At 38.7% G+C, this 21,202-nt stretch overlaps 1 protein-coding gene across 5 annotated transcripts; it reads left to right on the top strand.

The window, feature by feature from the left end:
* Positions 1-67: 67 nt before the first annotated feature.
* LINS1 (lines homolog 1) lies at positions 68-19,672 on the top strand. 5 transcript variants are annotated; one of them, XM_040642693.1, is made up of 8 exons: positions 68-241; positions 994-1,029; positions 12,841-13,341; positions 13,466-13,555; positions 13,914-14,055; positions 14,878-15,468; positions 16,685-16,856; positions 18,691-19,672. In XM_040642693.1, the coding sequence occupies exons 3-8, from the start codon at positions 12,943-12,945 to the stop codon at positions 19,571-19,573; spliced, it is 2,277 nt and encodes a 758-aa protein (XP_040498627.1). In that variant the 5' UTR covers positions 68-241; positions 994-1,029; positions 12,841-12,942; the 3' UTR covers positions 19,574-19,672. The 5 variants fall into 5 exon arrangements, with proteins under 5 accessions (XP_040498627.1, XP_040498629.1, XP_008685807.1 ...); XM_040642695.1 differs by lacking the exon at positions 994-1,029 and adding an exon at positions 9,185-9,280; XM_008687585.2 differs by lacking the exon at positions 994-1,029.
* The last annotated feature ends 1,530 nt before the right edge of the window (positions 19,673-21,202 follow it).

Here is a 21,202-nt window from a genome sequence, read left to right on the forward strand (position 1 = left end):
CGTCTCCGATTGGTCTCACTCACTTCCCCCTCGGCTTCCCCCCTGTGGCTTCCGATGCTCCGCCCCTGGCGGAGGGACTCGATGCGGTTGCTAAGAGACACTGTACGCCGAACGGGATCTCTGCGCATGCGGAAGGAGGGATCAGCGGGTGCTTTCCGCGAACTACGGTGGCCCGAAGGGTGATGCTGTTCGTTCGAATGGCAGTGTGAAGGCTGAGTCTCCCAAGCCAGATCCCCGGCAGGTAACTGGGAGTGGCAGCGGAGCTAGGCGGCGGGAAAGGCGTGTGTGCGGCCAACTGAGAGGCTGGTCCTTGGGTCTAAGGTTGGGGAGGCGGTAGTCTCCAGGAAGCGAGGAGAGGGACGCCATGTGCCGCAGCCCCTCCTCAGCGCTCTTCGGCCGAGGGTGCCGGGTCGTGGCTTATCTTTTGGTCCCTGAGGCCCCATTAGCTACCAGGCTGGGCTTTCCTCGCCTGGCGAGGAAAAGAGGACTCTTTGGGATGGCGGTGACACTCCAAGAGCTTTCACGCAAGGACAGCGACCCTCACGGATTTCTGACAATAAAGGGGAAAGGAGAATGGAAATACGCGAGATGGACATGTTTACTGAGTGCTTGTATTCATTTAGCAAGTGTTTATTGGCCAGGCGCTGTTCTAGCCGTTAGGGAGATAACAGTGAACAAGGTGGATGCAATCACTTGTCCTCGTGGAGCTTTCGCTTTAACAGGGGAGACAGATAAGCAAAATTATCACACAGGGTTAGGTTATATAAAGAAAGTCAAGGAGAATTAGAGGATCGAGTTTGACTAGGACGTGTTGACTATTTTAGGTAGTCAGGAAAGGTCTCTGAGGAAATGACATTTGAACAGAGATCTGAATGAGGAGGAACCAACCGTGGCAAGATCTGCGGCATGGGGGGAGGAGGGAAGAATTTTGCAGGCAGGTAGAATCAACAGTCCAAAGCCTCTGATGCTGGAATAACCTTTGCTGTTTAACAGAAACTGCAAGAAAGAAGACCAGCGTAGTCAAGCCGAGTGAGTAAGAGGGAGAATGATTGATAATAAGATGGGGATGTGGGACAGGTGGCAGACCTTTGCAGGACCTTGTAAGCCATGGTAGAGAAGTTACAATATCCTATTTATGTTTTGAAAGGATCACTGGCTGGCTGCTCAATGGAAAAGGCTAGCTGGAGAGGGTTACTGCAAATGTGGAAGGCTATTATAGTAATCCAAACAAGCACTGACATTTTAAACTAAGCCATCCAATACACCAGACATTTGGCTACAGCCAATGTCCACACAGAATGGCCTACTTAATTATATAAAGGAAGTAATGTAATGCATCGGTTGCTTTTGTGTAATGAGATATATTAAGATGTTGTGTGGCAGATGGGAGTCAGTGCAAACACTTTCAATTTGCCCCCCCCCCGCATGTTTTCTTTTATACTATCATTCATTCAAGAATACATGTTTGGTGCTTTCCTCATGAGATACCTATTGGCCTATATAAGTAAACAGCTCAGTCCTGCCCAGGAAAGCTCATAGTCAAAGTGTGGGGAAACCAAACTAGAAAATAATTATAGACAAATGCAATGAGATAAATACTGTAGTATAGGCTGAAAGAGCACTTGGCAGGGCCCCCTAATCCTGAGTTGGAAATGTAAAAGGCTTCTCTGGGACTGCAGGTTTTCAAATTAAAGGTTGAGAGTGGGAGGGAGAAGGTTGAATGTGGCTTAGTCAGAAAGAATGTGCCAGGCAGAGCTTGGGAACCCTTAAAGTGCACAGTTTCTGAGGATTTTAGAGAAAGCCTGTAGCTTAGTTTGTGGAGCAGATTGGTGAGATGATTCCATGAGGCAGATCTTGAAGGACTAGCTAAGCTGTATCCAGGGTTTGGACTTCATCCTAAGGAGAGTGGAGAGGTTTTTCAGAACAAAGTGCGTGTAGGGTGGGCTAAGAATAACCATTTAGCGAGAAATCTGTTAGTTGTCTAGGTGGAAGTGGTATACTGCAGTAGTGCAAGTCTGGTGGAGAGAAGTGAGCTGAGGAAGGGTCCGGAAAGATGTCCAGATTTCTATCTTGGGTGCCTAGGAGATAGAGTCACCATAAACTGAGAGGTAGAAGAAAAAAAGTTTGAGGGGCCATAGAAGTTGAGTTGAATTTGTGCTAAAGGTGCCTGTGGGACCTCCAAGTGGAACTCTCTGATGGCATTTAGCTACTTGAGTATGGAGCCCAGAAGACAGCTGGATCCTAACTGTGGATTCTGGAATTGTCAGCATGGAGATAGTAATTGAAGACATTGAGAGTCCATGAAATTGCTCCAAGAGAAAGGTTATGGAGGATTGAACACAAAGATGCCAACATCCCCCCCCCCGATTTTATTGAGAAATAATTGATATACATCACTGTATCTGTCAGTTGAAGGCATACAGCATGATGGTTTGATTTACATATATTGTGAAATGATTGCCACAGTAGGTTCAGCTAACATCCATCTTCCCCTCTAGATACAATGAAAAGAAATGAAAGAAAAAAAGGGAAATTTTTTTTTCTTATGGTGAAAACTCTTAGAATTTACTCCGTTAGCAGCTTTCCTGTATATCCTACAGCTGTGTCAGCAACAGTCATGTTGTACCTTACATCTCTAGTACTCATTTAACTTCTAATTGGAAGTTTGTACCTCTTGGCCACCTTCCTCCAGTTCCCCCTCCACCCCACCCCCTGCCTTTGATAACCACAAGTTTGATCTCTTTTGCTAGGAGTTTGGGTTTGCTTTTTGTTTGTTTAGATTCCACATATAAGTGAGATCATACAGTATTTGTCTTTCTCTGACTAACATAATGCCTTCAAGGAGCATCCATGTTGTTACAAATGGAACGATTTCCTCATTTTTTGTGGCTGAATGATATTCCATCATATATACATACCACAACTTTTTCATCTGCTTAGGTCACTTCCGTGTCTTGGTTATTATAAATAATGCTATTAGGAACCCGGAGGTGCAGATGTGTTTTCAAGGTAGTGTTTTTGATTCTTTTGGATATATCCTCAGAAGTGGAATTGCTGTATCATAATGTAGTTCTATTAATTTCTTAAGGATCCTCCATACTGCTTTCTATAGTGGCTGCATGAATTTACGTTGCTAGCAACAGTGCACAAGGGTTCCCTTTTCTCCACATCTTGCCAGCATTTGTTGTCTCTTTTTGATGAGGGTGACTCTTAACAGGTGTGAGGTGATATCTCATTGTAGTTTTAATTTGCATTTCCCTAATGAGTGGTGATGTTGAGCATCTTTTCATGTATTTTGTTGGCCTTTTATATGTCTTTGGAAAAAGGTCTATTTAGCTCCTTTGCCTGTTTTTAAATTGGATTATTTGTGGTTTTTGTTACTGAGTTGTATGAGTTCTTTATATATTTTGGGTATTAATCCCTTATCAGATGAATGGTTTGCGAACATTTTTTTTCTATTCCATAGGTTTTCGTTTTATTTTGTTGATGATTTATTCAGCTATGCAGAAGCTTTTTAGTTGGATATAGTTGTACTTGCTTATTTATTTTGTTGCTTATGCTTTAGGTGTCATCCAAAAAAACCATTACTAACACCCATGTCAAGGGGCTTTATTTCTGTTTTCTTCTAGAAGTTTCATGGTTTCAGGTCTTACATTAAAAAGTCTTTAATACACTTAGAGTGAATTTTTGTGTGTGTAAGATATGGGTCCAATTTCATTCTTTTACATGAATATCCAATTATCTCAGCACCATTTATTGAAAAGACTGTCTTTTCTCCATTGAGTATTCTTAACTCCCCTGTCAGATGTTAGTTGGCTGTATATATGAGGATTTATTTCTGGGCTCTCAATTCTGTTCCATTGGTCTGTTTGTTTTTATGCCAGTACCATACTATTTTGGTAACTATAGCTTTATAGTATAGCTTGAAATCAGGAACTATGATGCCTTCTACTTTGTTCTTTCTTACGATTATTATCATTATTATTATTATTATTTAGGCTATTTGGAGTCTTTTGTGGTTCCATATAAATATTAGGAATGTTTTTTCTACTTCTGTAAGAAGTACCATTGGAATCTTAATAGGGATGACATTGAGTCTATAGATGGCTTTTGGTAGTATTGACATTTTAACAATATTAACTCTTCCAATCCAAGAACACAGGTTACCTTTCATTTATTTGTGCCTTAGAATTCTTTCATCAGTGTCTTGTGATTTTCAGAGATCTTTCACCTCCTTAGTTACATTTATTCCTAAGTGTTTTATTACTTTTGATGCTGTTATAAATGGAATCAATTTCTTTATTTCTTTTTCAGAAAATTTGTTGTTAATGTATAAAAATGCTGCCGACTTTCATATTTAATTTTGTATCCTGAAACTTCAACTGAATTTATGATTAGATGTAACATTTTTTTGGTTGAGTCTTCAGGACTTTCTTTATATAAAATCATGTCACCTGCAAATAGAGACAGTTTTACTTCTTCCTTTCCAATTCTGAAACCCTTTATTTCTTTTTCTTGCCTGATTGCTCTCCTAGGACTTCCAATATTGGAGCATGTTGGGGCATGGAGAAGGGTGAAGAGTAGAACTAGGAGGGCAGGGGGCGCCTGGGTGGCACAGCGGTTAAGCGCCTGCCTTTGGCTCAGGGCGTGATCCCGGTGTTCTGGGATCGAGCCCCACATCGGGCTTCTCTGCTGGGAGCCTGCTCTTCCTCTCCCACTCCCCCTGCTTGTATTCCCTCTCTCGCTGGCTGTCGCTATCTCTGTCAAATAAATAAATAAAATCTTAAAAAAAAAAAAAAAAAAAAAAGAACTAGGAGGGCAAAGGGAATATGCCCCGCATGTGACATGCTCTTGGAAAATATCCGTTTCCCCTCCATCTTGTAGGAGAGAGAGGTCCTCTTGCAGTCATAATGAACCAGCTTTAATGACTCTGGTGCTAGACAGAGACCATGGGAACCTCTGTCCTTTTGTCTTCCAAGTCTTCTTAGTGCCTTAACCACCCTCATCAGCCTCCCTAACTTTGGCACCACCCTTGAACTTTCTGTAGACTCTACCCACTCATTTATTTATTTAGACAAAATGATTCTTAGTTGGGACAGGAACCTGAATCCTGAAAGATAGCCTTTGTTTAGAGGGCCTCAACTTCTGCCTCTAGAATCACAGCATCTTCATTAATGGGGCAATATACATTAAGTGTCCATTTGGGCTGTGATCAGATCTGAACCTATTATTGCATTAAGCCAAAGCTCAATTTTGGGTTTTCCAATTGATTGGCAAACTGTAGTAGCTTTTCATATAAAGAAAAGCATTTTTCATTGTAACATTGGCCGTGAAAGTAATTATTTTTCTGAATTTAAATATATGGGTTGTTTAAAGAAAATCTCCTGAAGAAGATAGTGGCGTCTTTTTTATTGTTGTTATCTGTATACAAAGAAGGATTAAATTACTAACAACTTGTTTTTTAATAATTTTGAAATAGGGTGATGGCAGAATGTCTTCTAATGAATAGACTATGCACTTAAAATTTCTACCTGGTTTTTACTTAGGAATATTTTTTAAGAAGATTTTTTTTTAACATTTTAAAATACCATTCTGCTCAGTTTTCCATCTAGAAATTTTTTAAATCAAAGTTCTAATACGTTTACATTTATATTTAGTTGATATTAGTGAAATCCTATGCATATTAACACCTGGGATCAGAAGGCTGATGTCTATAGCTGCAATTATTGTATATTTTTTAAAAGATTCTATTTTTTTATTTTAGAGATAGAGAGCAAGCAGAGGGAGGAACAGAGGGAGAGGGACAAGCAGACTCGCTGCTGAGCGTGGAGCCCACCATGGGGCTCAGTCTCACAATCCTGAGATCGTGACCTGAGCTGAAATTAAGAATCAGATGTTTAATCAACTAAGCCACCCAGGCGCCCCTGTAATTATTATATTTTTAATTGAATTGTTAATTTTGAGAAATTGTAGATTCACTTGCAGTTGTAAGAAATAATACAGAGAAATCTTGTGTACCCTTTGACTAGTTTTCTCCAATGGTAGCATCTTCGACAACTACCGTACAGTATCACAACCAGGATGTTGACATTAGTATAATCCACTGATCCTGTTCAGATTTCCTGTTTTTACCTCTGTTCATTTATCTGTGTGTATATTTAGTTCTGTGTAATTTTTATCACATACGTAGGTTAGTGTTGCCTTCACCAGTTACAAGAACACAAAGATCCCTTGTGTTGGCCTTTATAACCCTACCAACCAAGTGGGAGGGGGCCTCCCTAACCTCTTGCAACCACTAACCTCTTCTCCATCTCTTTGATTTTATCATTTCAAGAATGGAACCACACAATATGCAGGCTTCTGAGATTAGCTTTTTTCTCTCAGCATGAGTCCCTAAGAACTATCCAAATTATTGCATGCATCAGTTCTTTTTTATTGCTATGTAGTATTCCAGTATGGTAAGAATGTACCACAGTATAACCATTCATGCATTGAAGGACATCTGGGTTATCTCCAGTTTTTTGCTATTATGAATGAACCTGCTATGAACTCTCATATACAAGTTTTTGTGTGAATATAAGTCTTCGTTTTACTGGAATAACTGCCCAGGTGTGTAATTTACTAGGTCATATGGTAGTTGCATATTTAGTTTCTTATTTTGCTTTAAAGATTTTATTTTTTTAAGAGCAATTTTAGGTTCATGGTAAAATTGATCAGAAAGTACAGAAATTTCCTGTGTGTGTATATATATGTATCTCCTTTCCCTCACACATGCATAGCCTTCCCCTGCATTATCAACATCCCCCCACCGGATTGGTAACATCTGTTACAATTGATGAACCTACATTGACACATCATTATTGCCCAAAGTCCATGGGTCAGGCTAGGGTTCACTCTTGGTGGTGTACATTCTCTGAGTTTGGACAAACATTCAATGATACATATCCACCATTATAGGATCATACAAAGTCTTTTCACTGTCCTAAAAATCTGTGCTTCACCTGTTCATCCTTTTCCCGTACCCCAGCCCCTGGCAACCACTGGTCTTTTTACTCCCTCTATAGTTTTACCTTTTCCAGAATGTCATATAGTTGGAATCAAACAGTATATAGCCTTTTCAGATTGGCTTTTTTTTACTTAGTACTATGCATTTAAGGTTCCTTCATGTCTTTTCGTGGCTCAATAGCTCTTCCTTTTTAGCACCAAATAATATTCCATTGTCTGAATATACCACAGTTTATCCGTTCAGCCACTGAAGGACATCGTCACTGCTTCCAGATTTTGGAAACTATGAATAAAGCTGCTCTGTATATCTGTGTGCAGGTTTTTGTGTTGACATAAGTTTTCAGCTCCTTTGAGTAAATACCAAAGAGTGCAATTGCTGGAACATATGGTTAAGAGTATGTTTAGTTTTTTAAAGAAACTACCAGACTGTTTTCCAGAGTGACTATACCATTTTATAATCTCACCAGCAATGTAAGAGTAGTCTGGTTCTCCATATCCTCTCAAGAATTTGGTGTCACTAATTTTTATTTCAGTTATAGTGATAGTGGTATTTACTGTGATTTTAATTTGCATTTCCCCACTGGCTAATGTGGTTGAACACCTTTTTGTGCACTTTCTTGCCATCTGTTTATCCTCTTCAGAGAAAAGTCTGTTCATGTCTCTTGCCCATTTTCTAATCATTACTATCTTTTGAAGTAGTGAGTTTTGAGAATCCTTTATATATTGTAGATACTAGCCCTTTGATTACGTGAGTAGCGAATATCTTCTCTCAGTCTGTAGCTTGCCTTTTCATGCTCTTAATAGGGTCCTTTACAGAGCAAAAGTTTTTAATTTTGTTGAGATCCAGTTTATCAATTTTTACCTTTTAGAGACTCTGGGAGCTAAGTTTAAGAACTTGTTGCCTGGCCTTGAATCCTAAAGATTTTTCTTCTGCTTTTTTTCTTTTTTCCTAAAATCTTATTTTAAGTTTTAATCACCATGATGCATTTTCAGTTAATTTTTGTAAAATGTTGAAATTATTTTAAGTGAAGTAAACTCAAGGTCTTAGTCACTCATATTTATACTGCCTTTAAACGGCTGATGGGCTTATAATCAAAGTATGACCTGTGGACAGTTTGGCTTTTCACCCTGGGTTTGATGTGGCTTCTAAAAGTAACTTAACATAAAAATTCAATCAAATGGGTGGCCTGATTAATGTTTTAACCTTTGGTTGCTGAGTGTCTTTTGAAAAAAATTGATCTTGGTTGCATTGGGAAGTTGTATAGTAATTGACCTTGAGTTTAGATATTGTGCAGCATGTGAAAATGATTCTAAGGATGGGTATTCTGATTTACAGTACTGTGGGAGAAAATCTAGAAAGTGTTAAAAATTAGACTGTGAGTTATTATTTTCACTTAGGAAACTTATTAGAAGCCCTCTATTCATCCATTTTCCTGAGACTTGGAGCATCAGAGGAAATTTGAGGAGTTACCATAGGCTTTGATATTAGACTTTGTGAGTTCAAAACCTGGCTCTGCAACTTAACTTGCTCTGTAACTTAATCTCTCATTGACTTAATTTCCTTATTTGTAAAATAGACATGTTAAGTATCCACCTCATAAAGTTGTGAAGCTGTTACTCACTTAGAACGGTGTCTGGTACATATACATAGTAGGCTCGCAATAAATTTTAGCAGTTCTTTTTCTTTATTTTTTTAGATTTTATTTGAGAGAGAGCGCGCGGGAGTGCGCACTTGCGCACATGCGAGTTGGGGGAGGGGCAGAGGGAGAAGCGGACTCCTCACTGAGCAGGGAGCCCGAAGTGGGGCTCCCTCCCAAGACCCTGAGAACAGGACCTGAACAAGGCAGACACTTAAGCAACTGAGCCACCCAGGCGCTCCTAAACTTTAGCAGTTCTTATTCCTAAAGCATTGATTGTGTGAAGATGAGAGGGAATGTATTACTTTTATATTAAGACACGTATACTTCTATTAGGAATAGAATACACAATTCAAATCATTTATAGTACTTAAACGGTAAAAGAGAGACTTGAGGCAAATTTTATGCTCGGATTGGGTACCCCCTTTGGCCACCTTGTATTCATTCTCCTCTGCCAAGAGGTATTTTCTGAAAAAGCCTCTGAAAACGCTACCCATTTCTTGTCCTAATTAAACCTTTCCTAATATTTGTTTCCTTTTCAGGCTAGACAGATCTCACCCATATATCCAGTATAGCTGGTTCAAAAACTAGTCTGAGAGGTACACCTTCCTCCAGACCAGCATGGAAAAGAGCTTGAGGTATACTACCCTTGTAACGGACACTTCAGGAGAAGAGTGTGGTTGGTCAAATCCCCTAGTTCATTTTTTCAGGATTTGTCTTTTCCTTTAATACTGTAATTCCTTTAAAAAAAAAAAAAAAGCTACAATTCTCAATAGGCTGCCCACAGACATTTGTTTCAATGCAGATTTCTTTAGCCAGCATCAATATTTTAAAAGATATTGTAATGAGGACAGATTAATGCTTAGTCATAGTAGAACCAGCCTAGCACCTATCCTCTTCATTCATTTGGTACCTGTGAAGGGAGGAAAGTAGAGGAAAAATTCTTCCTCTACTCTTCAAGGTCTTCCAGCTAGACTAAGACTTAAATTTATATGAGATGTATTAACAGAAGAAAAAAAAAAGTTTTATTACATGTGCATAGAGGCCCAGTAATGACATTGACACCTAAAGAAATGATCAAGACAGGCAGTTTTTATACTTTTTAGACAAAAAGACAATAAATCTGTGAGGAATTGACAGAACAGAGAAAACTTAACTTTGGGTGCTTTAATTAGTAAGGAATTCTTAAGAGAATTTGGATTGTGCTAGTAAATTAATAAAAAGTAAAAAGGATTGTTTATACAGCCTTCCTAGCTCTAAATTTCCCATCTGTGGAGATCAGGATGTCTCTACCTCCTGACACTGGGTGGATACCTCTTGCATGGGAGATTTATTTCCTGTATTCAGGGGGACAGAGAAAGTTTGAGTGTCCTTCCTGCATGGGGTGTCTTTGAAGTAACTTTTATTTAAAATAATCCATGTGCCAGAGTGGCACGTTTTGGGGCAGCCTGTCCTTGGCACCCCTGCACCTGCCTGACATTTGTGGGCCCCAGTTGATGCTTTTCAATCTGATTACTCACAACCACTCTTATCAAAGAACCTGGGTCCCACGATGATAGAAAATGGCCCATTTCCCCCCTGAAATGCTTGCTTACTTGCTTGTCTATGTATCTATTTACTTACTGGTATCACTTTAGTTTTGCAGGCTTAAATGTTTGAACCATTTGAAATGGCCCTTTTTATAGGTCAAAAATGGTTGAATACCCACAATCTTATTCTCATTTGTGGTAAAATTTAAGGACTTAAAATTTATAGAAATATTATTGAAAGTTTTTTTTTAAGATTTATTTATTTATTTGACAGAGCACAGGGGGAGGGACAGAGGGAGAGAATCCCAAGCAAACTCCATGCCAAGTGGGGAGCCCAGTGCGGGGCTCGACCCCACAACCCTGAGGTCATGACCTGAGCAAATACCAAGAGTTGGACGCCTAACTGACTGAGCCACCCAGATGCCCCTTAATGGAAGTATTATTACTGCTATAACATTGAAGTAAAAAGAATTCCATTTGTGGCTTAAAATTAGACTTGCACGTATGATATTAGTTAAAACCTAAAATAGTCTATTGTTACAGAATATTTGACATATAAAAATGTAATAGCTTATGTCAACTTCAATAGAAGAGGTCAATAGTTTTATTGGGAAGAAATGTTATTGTCATAACTAAAATATAAAGTGAAATAAGTACAATGGAAATGGACTCGGAAGTAGAATATGAAAGCTTGTGTCTGCTTTGGCAGATAAAACTCACCAGACAATTAAGAAGGTGATTTTATTCAGGCTATTGCAACAGGGAGAATGTTCATTAATGGGATACCTCTCAAAGAAGAAGGAGGAAATGTGGGGTTTATGAAACAAGGGGAGTCAATGTGGAAGCATAGAGGTGAGGCCTGTTTGGGAATATGGTGAGCCGTTTCTTGGAACATTAATCATTCTTGCTTTCTAGAAGCGCAGTGTTCAGGTAACAGATAACGTTGAACACTATCAGATGGAACACGGTTCCTGATAATTAGTTACGTTTCCAAATCATGTGGGACATTCACCACAGTTTCAAAAGAGGATTTAGAGAATCTCTACCAGAGAAAGTTTCATTCATAACTTTAGGTTACAATCTATAGGTTTCTTAATACTTTTTTCTACACTTTAGGTCAAAAACAAGGCAGTTGTGTCCTGTGGAGGTGATCAGGAATTGAAATTCCTTAGAAGCTAAGCAAGGGGGAAGAAACCAGTGGAGAGGGAGGTGTAAAGACCAGGGGCAGGTCAGTGGGCCATACCATAGACATGAGACCCAGTGTAAATGACAGCCCTCCTAGGACTCCTCCAGCGAGGACCAAGGTTAAAGATGGACTGGGCATTTATAAATGGGCCGGAGTAGATGGGGAAGGTCCTTGGACTTTATTAAAGGATAAATTGGAAGAGGACAAAGTCATGACCCATACAAAATGAACTTGTATTAGCAATTTTATTTAACTCATTAACTAATGAAAGAACTAGGCAGATATCACAACCGTTTTAAGGGAAAAGTTAAAGAACCACGAATTTATATGGAGTAAAGGAATGTTGAACTGAGTTTACAAATAGAAGCAAAACTGGCTTTTCCCTCTGAAAGGAGGGTTGCCCCTCCACCAGACAAGTATTTGCATGACTATAGACAAGAATTTGCATTGCCGTCAGCAATCAACAAATTTACAAAGGTGTAAAATAGCTCAAAGGCAATGAAAGGACTGAGCCCCAAAGGGTTATAAAATTCCCAGAGGCTCAGCACCTCTTTGGAAGGATATTCCGTAATCTCTAGCTTCTGCCAAAGTCTTAAATTTTTCCCAGCCATGCTTGCTCTATAGTAACTACCTTAATACTTACATTACCCATAATATTTCCCCTAATGCTCACCTGTCAATGATTGTCCATATTCCTTGCTTTATAAGCCATGCCTGACCTTAAACGTCCATTCTCTTCTCCTCACTCTTGCTGGTCTCTGTCGTGTCAGAGTCCGGGACAGCGGGGGTATCTGAAGTTGTATCCAGCTACAAGTACAGTGTGCCCACGTTTGGATTTGGATTGTCTTTTTCTTGGCATGGCATTTTTCCTTTTTTTATTTAATGTTGAGAGTGCTGACCAAGGATCTTCCTATCATTTAATTTTAACTTGTGAATTAATCATCAATAACCACAGTAGTGGGACCACACAGCGATTTAACTACATTTTCATCTGTAAGTTGAAGGTGAAGGTTAATTAATTGGAGGTGGCCCCGTGGGTGTCAGCCTGCCGGGTTATGCCCCCCCACACCCCACAAGGGAGGTACCACTGGCATCTAGTGGGTAGAGGCCAGGAATGCTGCTGAACTTCCTACAATGCACAAGCCAGCTCCCCCCCCCCAACGAAATTATCCAGCCCCTAATGTCAGTAGTGCCAAGATTGAGAGGCCCTCATGGCCCATTGAAAAATGTTAGAGGAAAGGTAAAGTTCTGCTATGATAAAATTAAAAATAATTTTATGATCTTAAATCTGTATGGAAAGCATACATTTCATTTTTACAGTCTTAAAATAATGTTCTTATTACCAGTTTTACATTTTAGAAATTAAGCAATCAGTGTTACCTTTAACTTGAGAGGCTAAATGATTAAGTGGAAACAGATGCTTTTCCCCTGTAATATGATGTATATGACGCTTGTAATTTTAAAATTACTGTTCCTATTTTAGGTTTTACTGAAGAAACACCTTCCAGATTTGTCGCATTTCTGAGATTAATATTTACAGTTTGGAGTTGTCAGCTTTCTTACGAGATATATTTTGGCAGTCCCAATGAACGCTTTCTTTGACGTTTTAGAACAATTGTACAAGAAGGTACTTCTGGGAGCCACACTTGAAAATGAGAACCATGATTACATCTTTTATCTCAACCCAGCATCTTTGGATCAGGATTGCTCTACAACCACCTCTTCAGAATGCCCAAAGCCCCATGGTGTCCAGGACAAGCATCAGCCATCCTCTGCCAGTTTGGCTACCATTTCTGTAGTGCCTGTGTGTTTGCAGAAGTACTCACCGAAATGCAGCACCCGAGAAATAATGCTCCTTCAGTTAACAGTAATCGAAGTGATGATAACCAGAATATTGTCTGTTGAAACTGACTTCCGGGCAAAGGAGAAATACAGAGATATAATTAAAATTCTTTTAAAATCATCCGACATCGATTCTAAATTAGTAAGCCGTTTGTTTTCTGTGGGGTTTTTTTTGTTTTTTGGGTTTTTCTTTAGATCCAGATTTTTAAAACAAAAGATTTAAAAACATTCAGTAGTAGTGGGTAAATTTATTTGTTTTCCCGTAGACCTGTATGTTCCAAAACTCGGATAAATTGTTATCTCACATGGCTGCAAAGTGCCTTGCACTACTTCTGTATTTCCAATTGAGAGAAAAGGTAAGATAAGTAATCAAATTATACTATTTTCTCTTATGGTTTCTTTAAAATTGTTCTTTGGCATTCGATTTCACCCTTCAAATGTTTGTATCAATAAAATGTTTGCTAGAAATAATCACTGCTAATATTTTCATGTTCCCTGTTGAGCCTTTATTTCTATGACACATTGAATTTCTTTACTTAAAGAATATTAGGATATGTGTGTCTTTCTTGTTTTACCAAATACTAGACTCTTTTTTTTTTTTTTGCAAGGGAGTAAACAATGTTATATAGAGTCGTGTTGTATATAATAGGTAATTTGCAATTGTAAAGAAAATTTTCTACTATAACTTGCTACTTTTTGTTTTCTCACTTGTAGATAACATTTAGTAATTCCTGGATTGCTTTTTGCCAAAAAAACCTTTCTGAATACCCTGAAAATGAGAAAGCAGTATACTGCCTCTGGACCCTTACTGTTATAATAAAAGAAATCTTTAAAGATACATGTTCACAAAAAACAGGTATAAATTATGGTTCCCCATAAATGTCATTCTTTTGCTCCCAAGGAGCATTATGTTTATAATGAAGATTAAAACTTAATTTATAGCATTTGATCTTCCTAAAGTATGAAAAACTAAAGAATCTTACTCCAAAATTTTTGACTGAAGATATCTTTTTAAAATAAAACATTTTAAGGCAAAAATTATAGCTATTGTTATATGTCTCTTTTGATATTTGTAAAATGGATAATTAACTGGTTATTAGCTGTTATTCTTTTGTTTCAAGTTTTATTTAAATTCTAGTTAACATATAGTGTAATATTGACTTCAGGAGTAGAATTTAGTGATTCATCACTTACATATAACACCCAGTGCTCATCACAAGCATCCTCCTTAATCCCCATCACCCATGTAACCCATTCCCCGCCCCCCACCTCCCCTCCAGCAATCCTCAGTTTGTTCTCTATAGTTAAGAGTCTGTTTTCTGGTTTGCTTCTTTTTTTCTCCTCCATGTTCATCTGTGTTGTTCCTTAAATTCCACATATGAGTGAAATCATATGGTATTTGTCTTATTTCACTTAGCACACTCGAGCTCCATCCACGTCATTGCAAACAGCAAGATTTCATTCTTTTTCATGGCTGAGTAATACTCTATTGTGTGTATATACCATGGCTTCTTATTAGCTGTTATTCTGCGTATCTTCATTTGTTCACATTCAACAATCCAAATTCATTTTTTCATTCTTGTAAAGCGATAATATTTATAACAATTGAATTGTAAATTGTGTTCTAAGAAGCCTTTACTTTTCCTCTTCTTTATAATTACTGTTTTAATCATTGCAGAAATTCTAAAGCAGTTCCTGACTCCTTTTGACACTATTTTCGAAGTTTTTTACAATACGTTATTTTCTCAGCATTTTGAAAGCTGCCAAGATACCTCTAAAATAATAAACAGCTTGGTATGTTCCCTGGAATTGCTCGAACTTCTTACAGCTTCCAGAATCCATCTGAAGCTACATTTCACTTGCCAGAGGATTTTATTTTTGAAACCTTCTCATGTGCTAAACGTTATTACCTGGCCTGTTCAGGCTTTTGTCAAAAGGAAGTTCATCATATTCATCAAGAAGTGCCTTCTCTGGAAAGTCGGCGAAGACCTTTTTCGGGGATCTAGCCCTGCCCTCATGCCACCAGATCGGCATTTAGATGTAGATATGTTGGCTTTAGCTGAAGCTGTTTTGCAAGCTGTGGATTTGGGCTTATTGAGGACGTTGTCTGTCTGTGGAAAACCTCCCTGCTTTGGTGGAGATGAAGTTCTGCCTACGTGTGAGCGCGTTCCCGGTCCAGATCATGTTATTCTCAGAGCAGCAAGCCTGCTTATCATTAAATCCTTAGAAATCAAGTTTCAAAGTTGTGCTTCAGCAAATGAAATGAAAGGTAATTCTCTGAACTCCTTTTGTGTACAAAGTAATGAGTAATTGTTTACTGATGTAAAGTAATTCATAATTTTCACATCTTAGGACTCTTCACTGATTAAATCTGCATGTTATCATAATTATAATTTATCAAATTTCTTTTTAAAAAAGAACTAGAATTATAGCAAGAAACATGTCAACATTTTGTGGGCTAAGCTGAGTTTATGTACCATAATTAATGACTAAGGTTAAAAACAAAAGAGGTGCTGTTGAGTCACCTCAAAGCAAGTGATACAAGGCAGTTAAGTTCAGATATTTGTAGTATTTCATTTGTATTTTCCTTAATAAAATTCCGTAACTACTAATGTAGGTTATCAATAACTAGAAAGTGAATTGAAATTAACATGTGAGAAGTTACATTGATTAAGAAATTGTGGCATATAATGTCCAGGATCTTAACTCAGTCCAAAGACAACTGTTTAAAGTTGGATATTCAATTTAGGTGGTGAGGAAGACATGTCTTCCATTTCATCTGCTCAAAAGGAATAATAGACGTCTCTAAACAAGTGGCATATAGTTCTAGTGGAAGGGTTTAATTGTAAGCAGGGACTTCCCTGAATTGCTTCGGAAGTCGTTTACCTTGTAATTACTGAGAACTTGGTATCATTCTGTGCGGTTATAATTTACAACACTAGGTGGCATATGTTCTATAATTCTGAGTTTTAAATTACAGTTAAAACTCCCCAAATATTTTTTTGGTTTTTGTGCTTCATAGTAGTACTTTCTTTTAATACTTCAAACAAACAAAAAAATTTTCCTGTTATTTTAAAGGCAAATAATTTTTGCTCGGTTGCGCTGTTGCCTCTAGTAATGGCAGTGGCATCCAATGAAGCGGTGTCTTTTGTCTGACTACTCATTCATTTATTTATATGCTTTTTGCAAGAATTCATGTAACTCTAGTTTCTCTGAAATAATTAGTTATCTGGTACTTGGCGGCAAGTCAATGATCTGGTTGTACATTTTAATTGTATCATCTTGAGTGAATCACATTTTTTTCTCTTGACATTCAGTTTCCTAATTTGCAAAGTAGCGATAATCCCTAACTCACAGGCTTTTTGAAGGTGTGAATTATGATAATGCCTGTTGGAGTACTGGAGATGCCTATAGATAAAATTATAGTAAGATGTTAATGCATTCATAAGCAGTTGCCTGCTCTTTGAAATTTGCATTTGTTGAAGTTGATTTACAGAGTTTCATGTCTGAGTTACTGACCTTCTTAAAGCCTCACCTTCAGCCGTCCCTTCAGTCCCACGGTCCATGTGAGTGGATCTCCAGGGTCTTCATAGAACAAGACGATGACATGCTGGAGGCTGCCAGAGCATCGCTGGGCATCTACCTAAAGTTGACCAGGCTAGTATATTTTAAAGTAATTTTACTACGTGCCAGAAAAGCAGAAAACATTTTTAATAATGTGCTGGACATACTATTTACTTTCCATCATTAAGGGGAAAAGAAAAATCCCTAACAATCTTGTGGTTTCCTTGTAAGTTCCAATTCCTTGTTTTAACCCTGCCGTGCATGAAAATGAGATTACATTTGAGTTCTCATTATGAAAACTTGGCTAGGTAGGCAGATGTGGGGGAGTAGAACTAGGCCGGGGGGGCTAGAAAGCATGGGTTCTGGTTTAGCTGCATCTGTTTTACCTGTGCGATCAGAAGTAAGCTCACACTGTTGTCCGAACCTTCATTTAATCGATGTTTAGAAATGCTTTTCGCCCCCAAGACTGACTTTTCCATAATGAGCTTCAGTGTGGTGGTTTTTGCCTTTTTAAAGGTAACCTCAGCCTTATAAGTAACCAAAGGAGCAGCTCGAAATTTTCATTTTATCATACAGTTGAATGGGGGCTGATAGCAACTTGAGGCAGGTCTCCGAGGTTGGTCACGAAGCCGTGTTACTGATGACATGTGCTGAGCCTGTCCCCACTTTATTAAAGCAGCTGTGCATGGGGTCATATCATCCTGTAGCAAATATCTGTAATTGGTTATGCAGCTCGTAACTGATGACCTTTTATACTGTTTCTGCTCAGCTTTATTAAAACCCCAAAGTATTTGCTTGATTTCCATTTCTTTCTTGGCTTCAGAGAAGGGGCTTTCTTCCTAATGACCGACGGTGCAGTGTTGTGCTGCCAGTTCGTACTTGTATTATGGCACTGCTGGCAGTGGCTGCTTTCAGACTGTAAGTGTTTGGGGCCAATTTTCAAAAGGTTCTAATCAAGAACACAAAATGCCTACATGTGATTTGAATTAGGCTCCCAAAGGGTGAGATACAAATTCAGTCTGAAAATGCGCACGCCGATTAGAATAGATCTTAGCTGACCCCTTACTGCTCAGGGAAGAGGAAGCCTCTGAATTAAATCTCTAACTTTCTTCACTTCAGTGTGTCCCGAGAGGCATGTGCTCATGTCATATGTATTTTTTTTAATGTAACTATATTAGTTAAGATTGTTTGGTTGTAAAGGATAGAAACCAACACAGATTAGTCTAAGCAAAAAAAAAAAAAAAAAAAAAGTATTTATTAGCTCAACGTTTGGAAATTCATTCCAAGGGGCATGTTGGCATCAGGCATCACTGTATATATAGGGATTCAATCATGTTGTTGGTCATTGCTCTTTTTCTGTATCTTGCAACTCTGAATTCATTCTCAGGGGGGGTTACCAGCAGTGCCTGGCTTACAGCAGCCATACAGTTATCATCTTTAATAGCTCCAGCAGGAGTTCCGGAGTGGGGGGATCTGATTAGCCCACTGGGGTCACAGATTCATGTTGGAAGCAGTCATTGAAGCCAGGAGCATGCGGCCCTCCGACTGGTCGGTCTAAGTCATGTGCCCACCCCTATTGAGTAGAGTGTGGAAGGAAAGGAAGGAAGTCAGTCTCCAGCCCCATCTTACCCCATGTAATTAGTTGCCTGTAGGAATGAGGAACTCTGATGTCAAGAGACAGGAAGACAGAGGACTTTTGTTCGTCAGACAATAACTAGAACGATCAAAGTCTGTGGGTTTTATTTATTGAGTTAGATTTATATGGAGTTTGTAGAGGAAGAGATTGTTTTGAATGTTTTTTCCCTTAAAATAATGCATAGATTAAAAAATCTGATAGGGGAATTTGTGGTATGTGAATTATATCTGTTAAAACTGTTATTTTTGTAAAAAGTCATTAATCTGAGGTCTCCGTTGCCTTGATTTTCAGACAAAGTAAAGCTACTGAAAGCTCGACCCAAGAAAAAGAAATGTGGAACCATCACACGCATGAATATGGCTATAATCCACATTGTATTTTCTTATTCTTATTGAAAAATATAGGATTTGATTCTTCGGTTCTTCTTGACTTTTTGATTTCCTCAGAAACCTGTTTCCTGGAATATTTTGTTAGATATTTAAAATTACTGCAAAAAGACTGGGCTCATTTTTTCACAATTTGCAAGTATTTTGACAGAACTGAATCTAAAGATAGCATAAATATTTGTGGTTGTGTGTCCTCACTTGTCCAGGACGGAAACAGCAACCAAACAGAACTTAGCCCTTCCACTGCTCTTGGTAGTCCCAGAAGCGCTCATGCTTCGGTCTCCTGGGCTTCTGACGTTTCTTCTGGCTGTCTGAGCCAGCCTGTGATGTCCAAGGAGACCCACGCCACGCTCCAGGCTGATAGTCCACCTCCCCAACGAGCTTCTCGAAGTCTGGTAGATTATGACAGCTCTGATGATTCTGAAGCAGAAGGCACAGACCAGCACTCCGCAAACAGTAAACAAACATGTTTACACCAGGAAGTAGTGACGAAATCTCAGGACACCGTTGGAGCAGGTGTGGATAAAAAACAACTTACCCCGGAGCCTCAGTCAAGGCCTCTGCTTCCAAAACAGTCAGATATTCCCTTCTCTGTTGATTGTGACAGAGTCCCAGATGACGTCTCCGAAGTGGGACTATCTTACAGAACACTGAAGTGCTTCGAAGAGTTACAAGGTGCCATTTACCGTTTGCAGAAGAAAAATCTTTTCCCGTATAATGCCACAGCACTTTTGAAGTTGTTAAAACATATTGAGACAATATATAATGAGAGTACAAACGCTTTGTAAAATAGTAGCATTTTATTTCCAGGAACTGTTTTTCCCTGCTATAAATTGTGCCTTAATGAGATCATCGTAAAAATCAATCAATAAATATCCTCAAAAGCACTGTCTAAATCATGTCTGTCTTTTTGCCCTTTCAGAGTAGCCTAGCGACTGACAAAGACCCTCAAATGACAAGTCACCTGAGACAGTTTTATGTCACTTGAAATTTACAGTGGTTCAAACACAAATTTGGGATGGATATTATATTAGTTTGCTAGGGCTGCTGTCATGAAATTACCACAAACTCGGCGACTTAACAAATTTATTCTCTCGTAGTTCTGGAGACTAGAAGTCCGTAATCAAGCTGCCAGCCGGGCCATGCTTTCTCTCAAGGCGCTAGGGAAGAATCCTTCCCCGCCTCTTCCTGTCTTCTGGCGATTGCTGGCAGTCCTTGGTGTTCTACAGCTTGGAGTTGTGTCGGTCCAGTCTCTTCCTCGGTTGTCACATGAGGTTTTCCCTGTCTGTGTGTGTGTGTGTGTGTGCGTGTGCAAGTTCCCTCCTGTAGACACCAGTCACTGGGTTAGCATCCACTCTTACCCAGTGTGTGATCTCCTCTAACTTGATTACAACAGCAAAGACCCTACTTCCAGATAAAGTCACATTCATGGGTTCTGGGTAGTTGTGAATTTTGGGAGGGACACTAAGTAATCTAGTATACTTATTATTTCCCTCTGAGGTATTTACGTGTAATGGGATATGTAAAATACTTAAAATGTTAGCAGGTTTTTTTTAAGCGAGGTGGTTAGCTCTCTGTATGTGTAGGTGTATGGTCTATTCTGTGAACATGAGTCTATTCTTTAAAGCAAATTTTTAATCACCAGATAGTTTTCCTGTTTAAAATTATTGTGAGGGGCACCTGGGTGGCTCAGTCAGTTAAGTGTCCAACTCTTGATCTCAGCTCAGGTCTTGATCTCAAGGTCATGAGTTCAAGCCCCACATTAGGCTCCACACTGGGTGTGGAGCTTACTTAGAAAAAATAAAGTAAATAAAAATAAATTGTTGTGATATGAATAATTACATTCTGTATTCTGTCTTTTTGAGGGGAGGCAGTGGTAATCAAAACAGGTCAGTACTCATTCAGGTGGAAACGGAAAGACCAGTGGAACTAAATAGAGAATTCCTAATTAAGATAGCAGTGAGAGGCTAACGTTAACCAAATAGAAATGCAGAGGCCAAAATTTTGTTAACGGAGCTGGTATACATTGGGGCAGTTTCTACGTAATTTAAAAACACATTAAAGAGGGTATATTCAGGGGTATTCGAAGCATATCATTTATAAAAGCAAAAGACAAATACTGGTTAAATAAGATAATATATATACTCAACAGAATACTATATATTTGTGGAAAGAATGAGCTGTATCCATGTTTACATCTGCAGTAAAAAGCAAAAGTGATTATATGGGGCTCCCATTTGTTTAAGAAAAAGAAGGGGGCAGGTGTGATACACTTACACATTTATATATGCTTTCCTGTGTTTATAAAATATTTATATAAGAATATATGAGAGTCCTAACAGTCGTTACCTTGGGAAACAGACCTGCAGTAGAAGATTTGACTTCACAGTATGTATCTTCTTTTACTTTTTTATTTA

This window comes from Ursus maritimus, unplaced genomic scaffold (assembly GCF_017311325.1).
Source record: "Ursus maritimus isolate PB19 unplaced genomic scaffold, ASM1731132v1 scaffold_27, whole genome shotgun sequence".
Taxonomy (NCBI): Eukaryota; Metazoa; Chordata; class Mammalia; order Carnivora; family Ursidae; genus Ursus; species Ursus maritimus.

Excerpts from the sequence above, each read along its gene's own strand:
- LINS1 (XM_040642693.1), top strand. The coding sequence starts at position 12,943 with ATGAACGCTTTCTTTGACGTTTTAGAACAATTGTACAAGAAGGTACTT. Across the intron at positions 13,556-13,913 it reads ATTTCCAATTGAGAGAAAAG|ATAACATTTAGTAATTCCTG; the intron begins GTAAGATAAGTA and ends TCTCACTTGTAG. Across the intron at positions 16,857-18,690 it reads ATCTACCTAAAGTTGACCAG|ACAAAGTAAAGCTACTGAAA; the intron begins GCTAGTATATTT and ends CTTGATTTTCAG.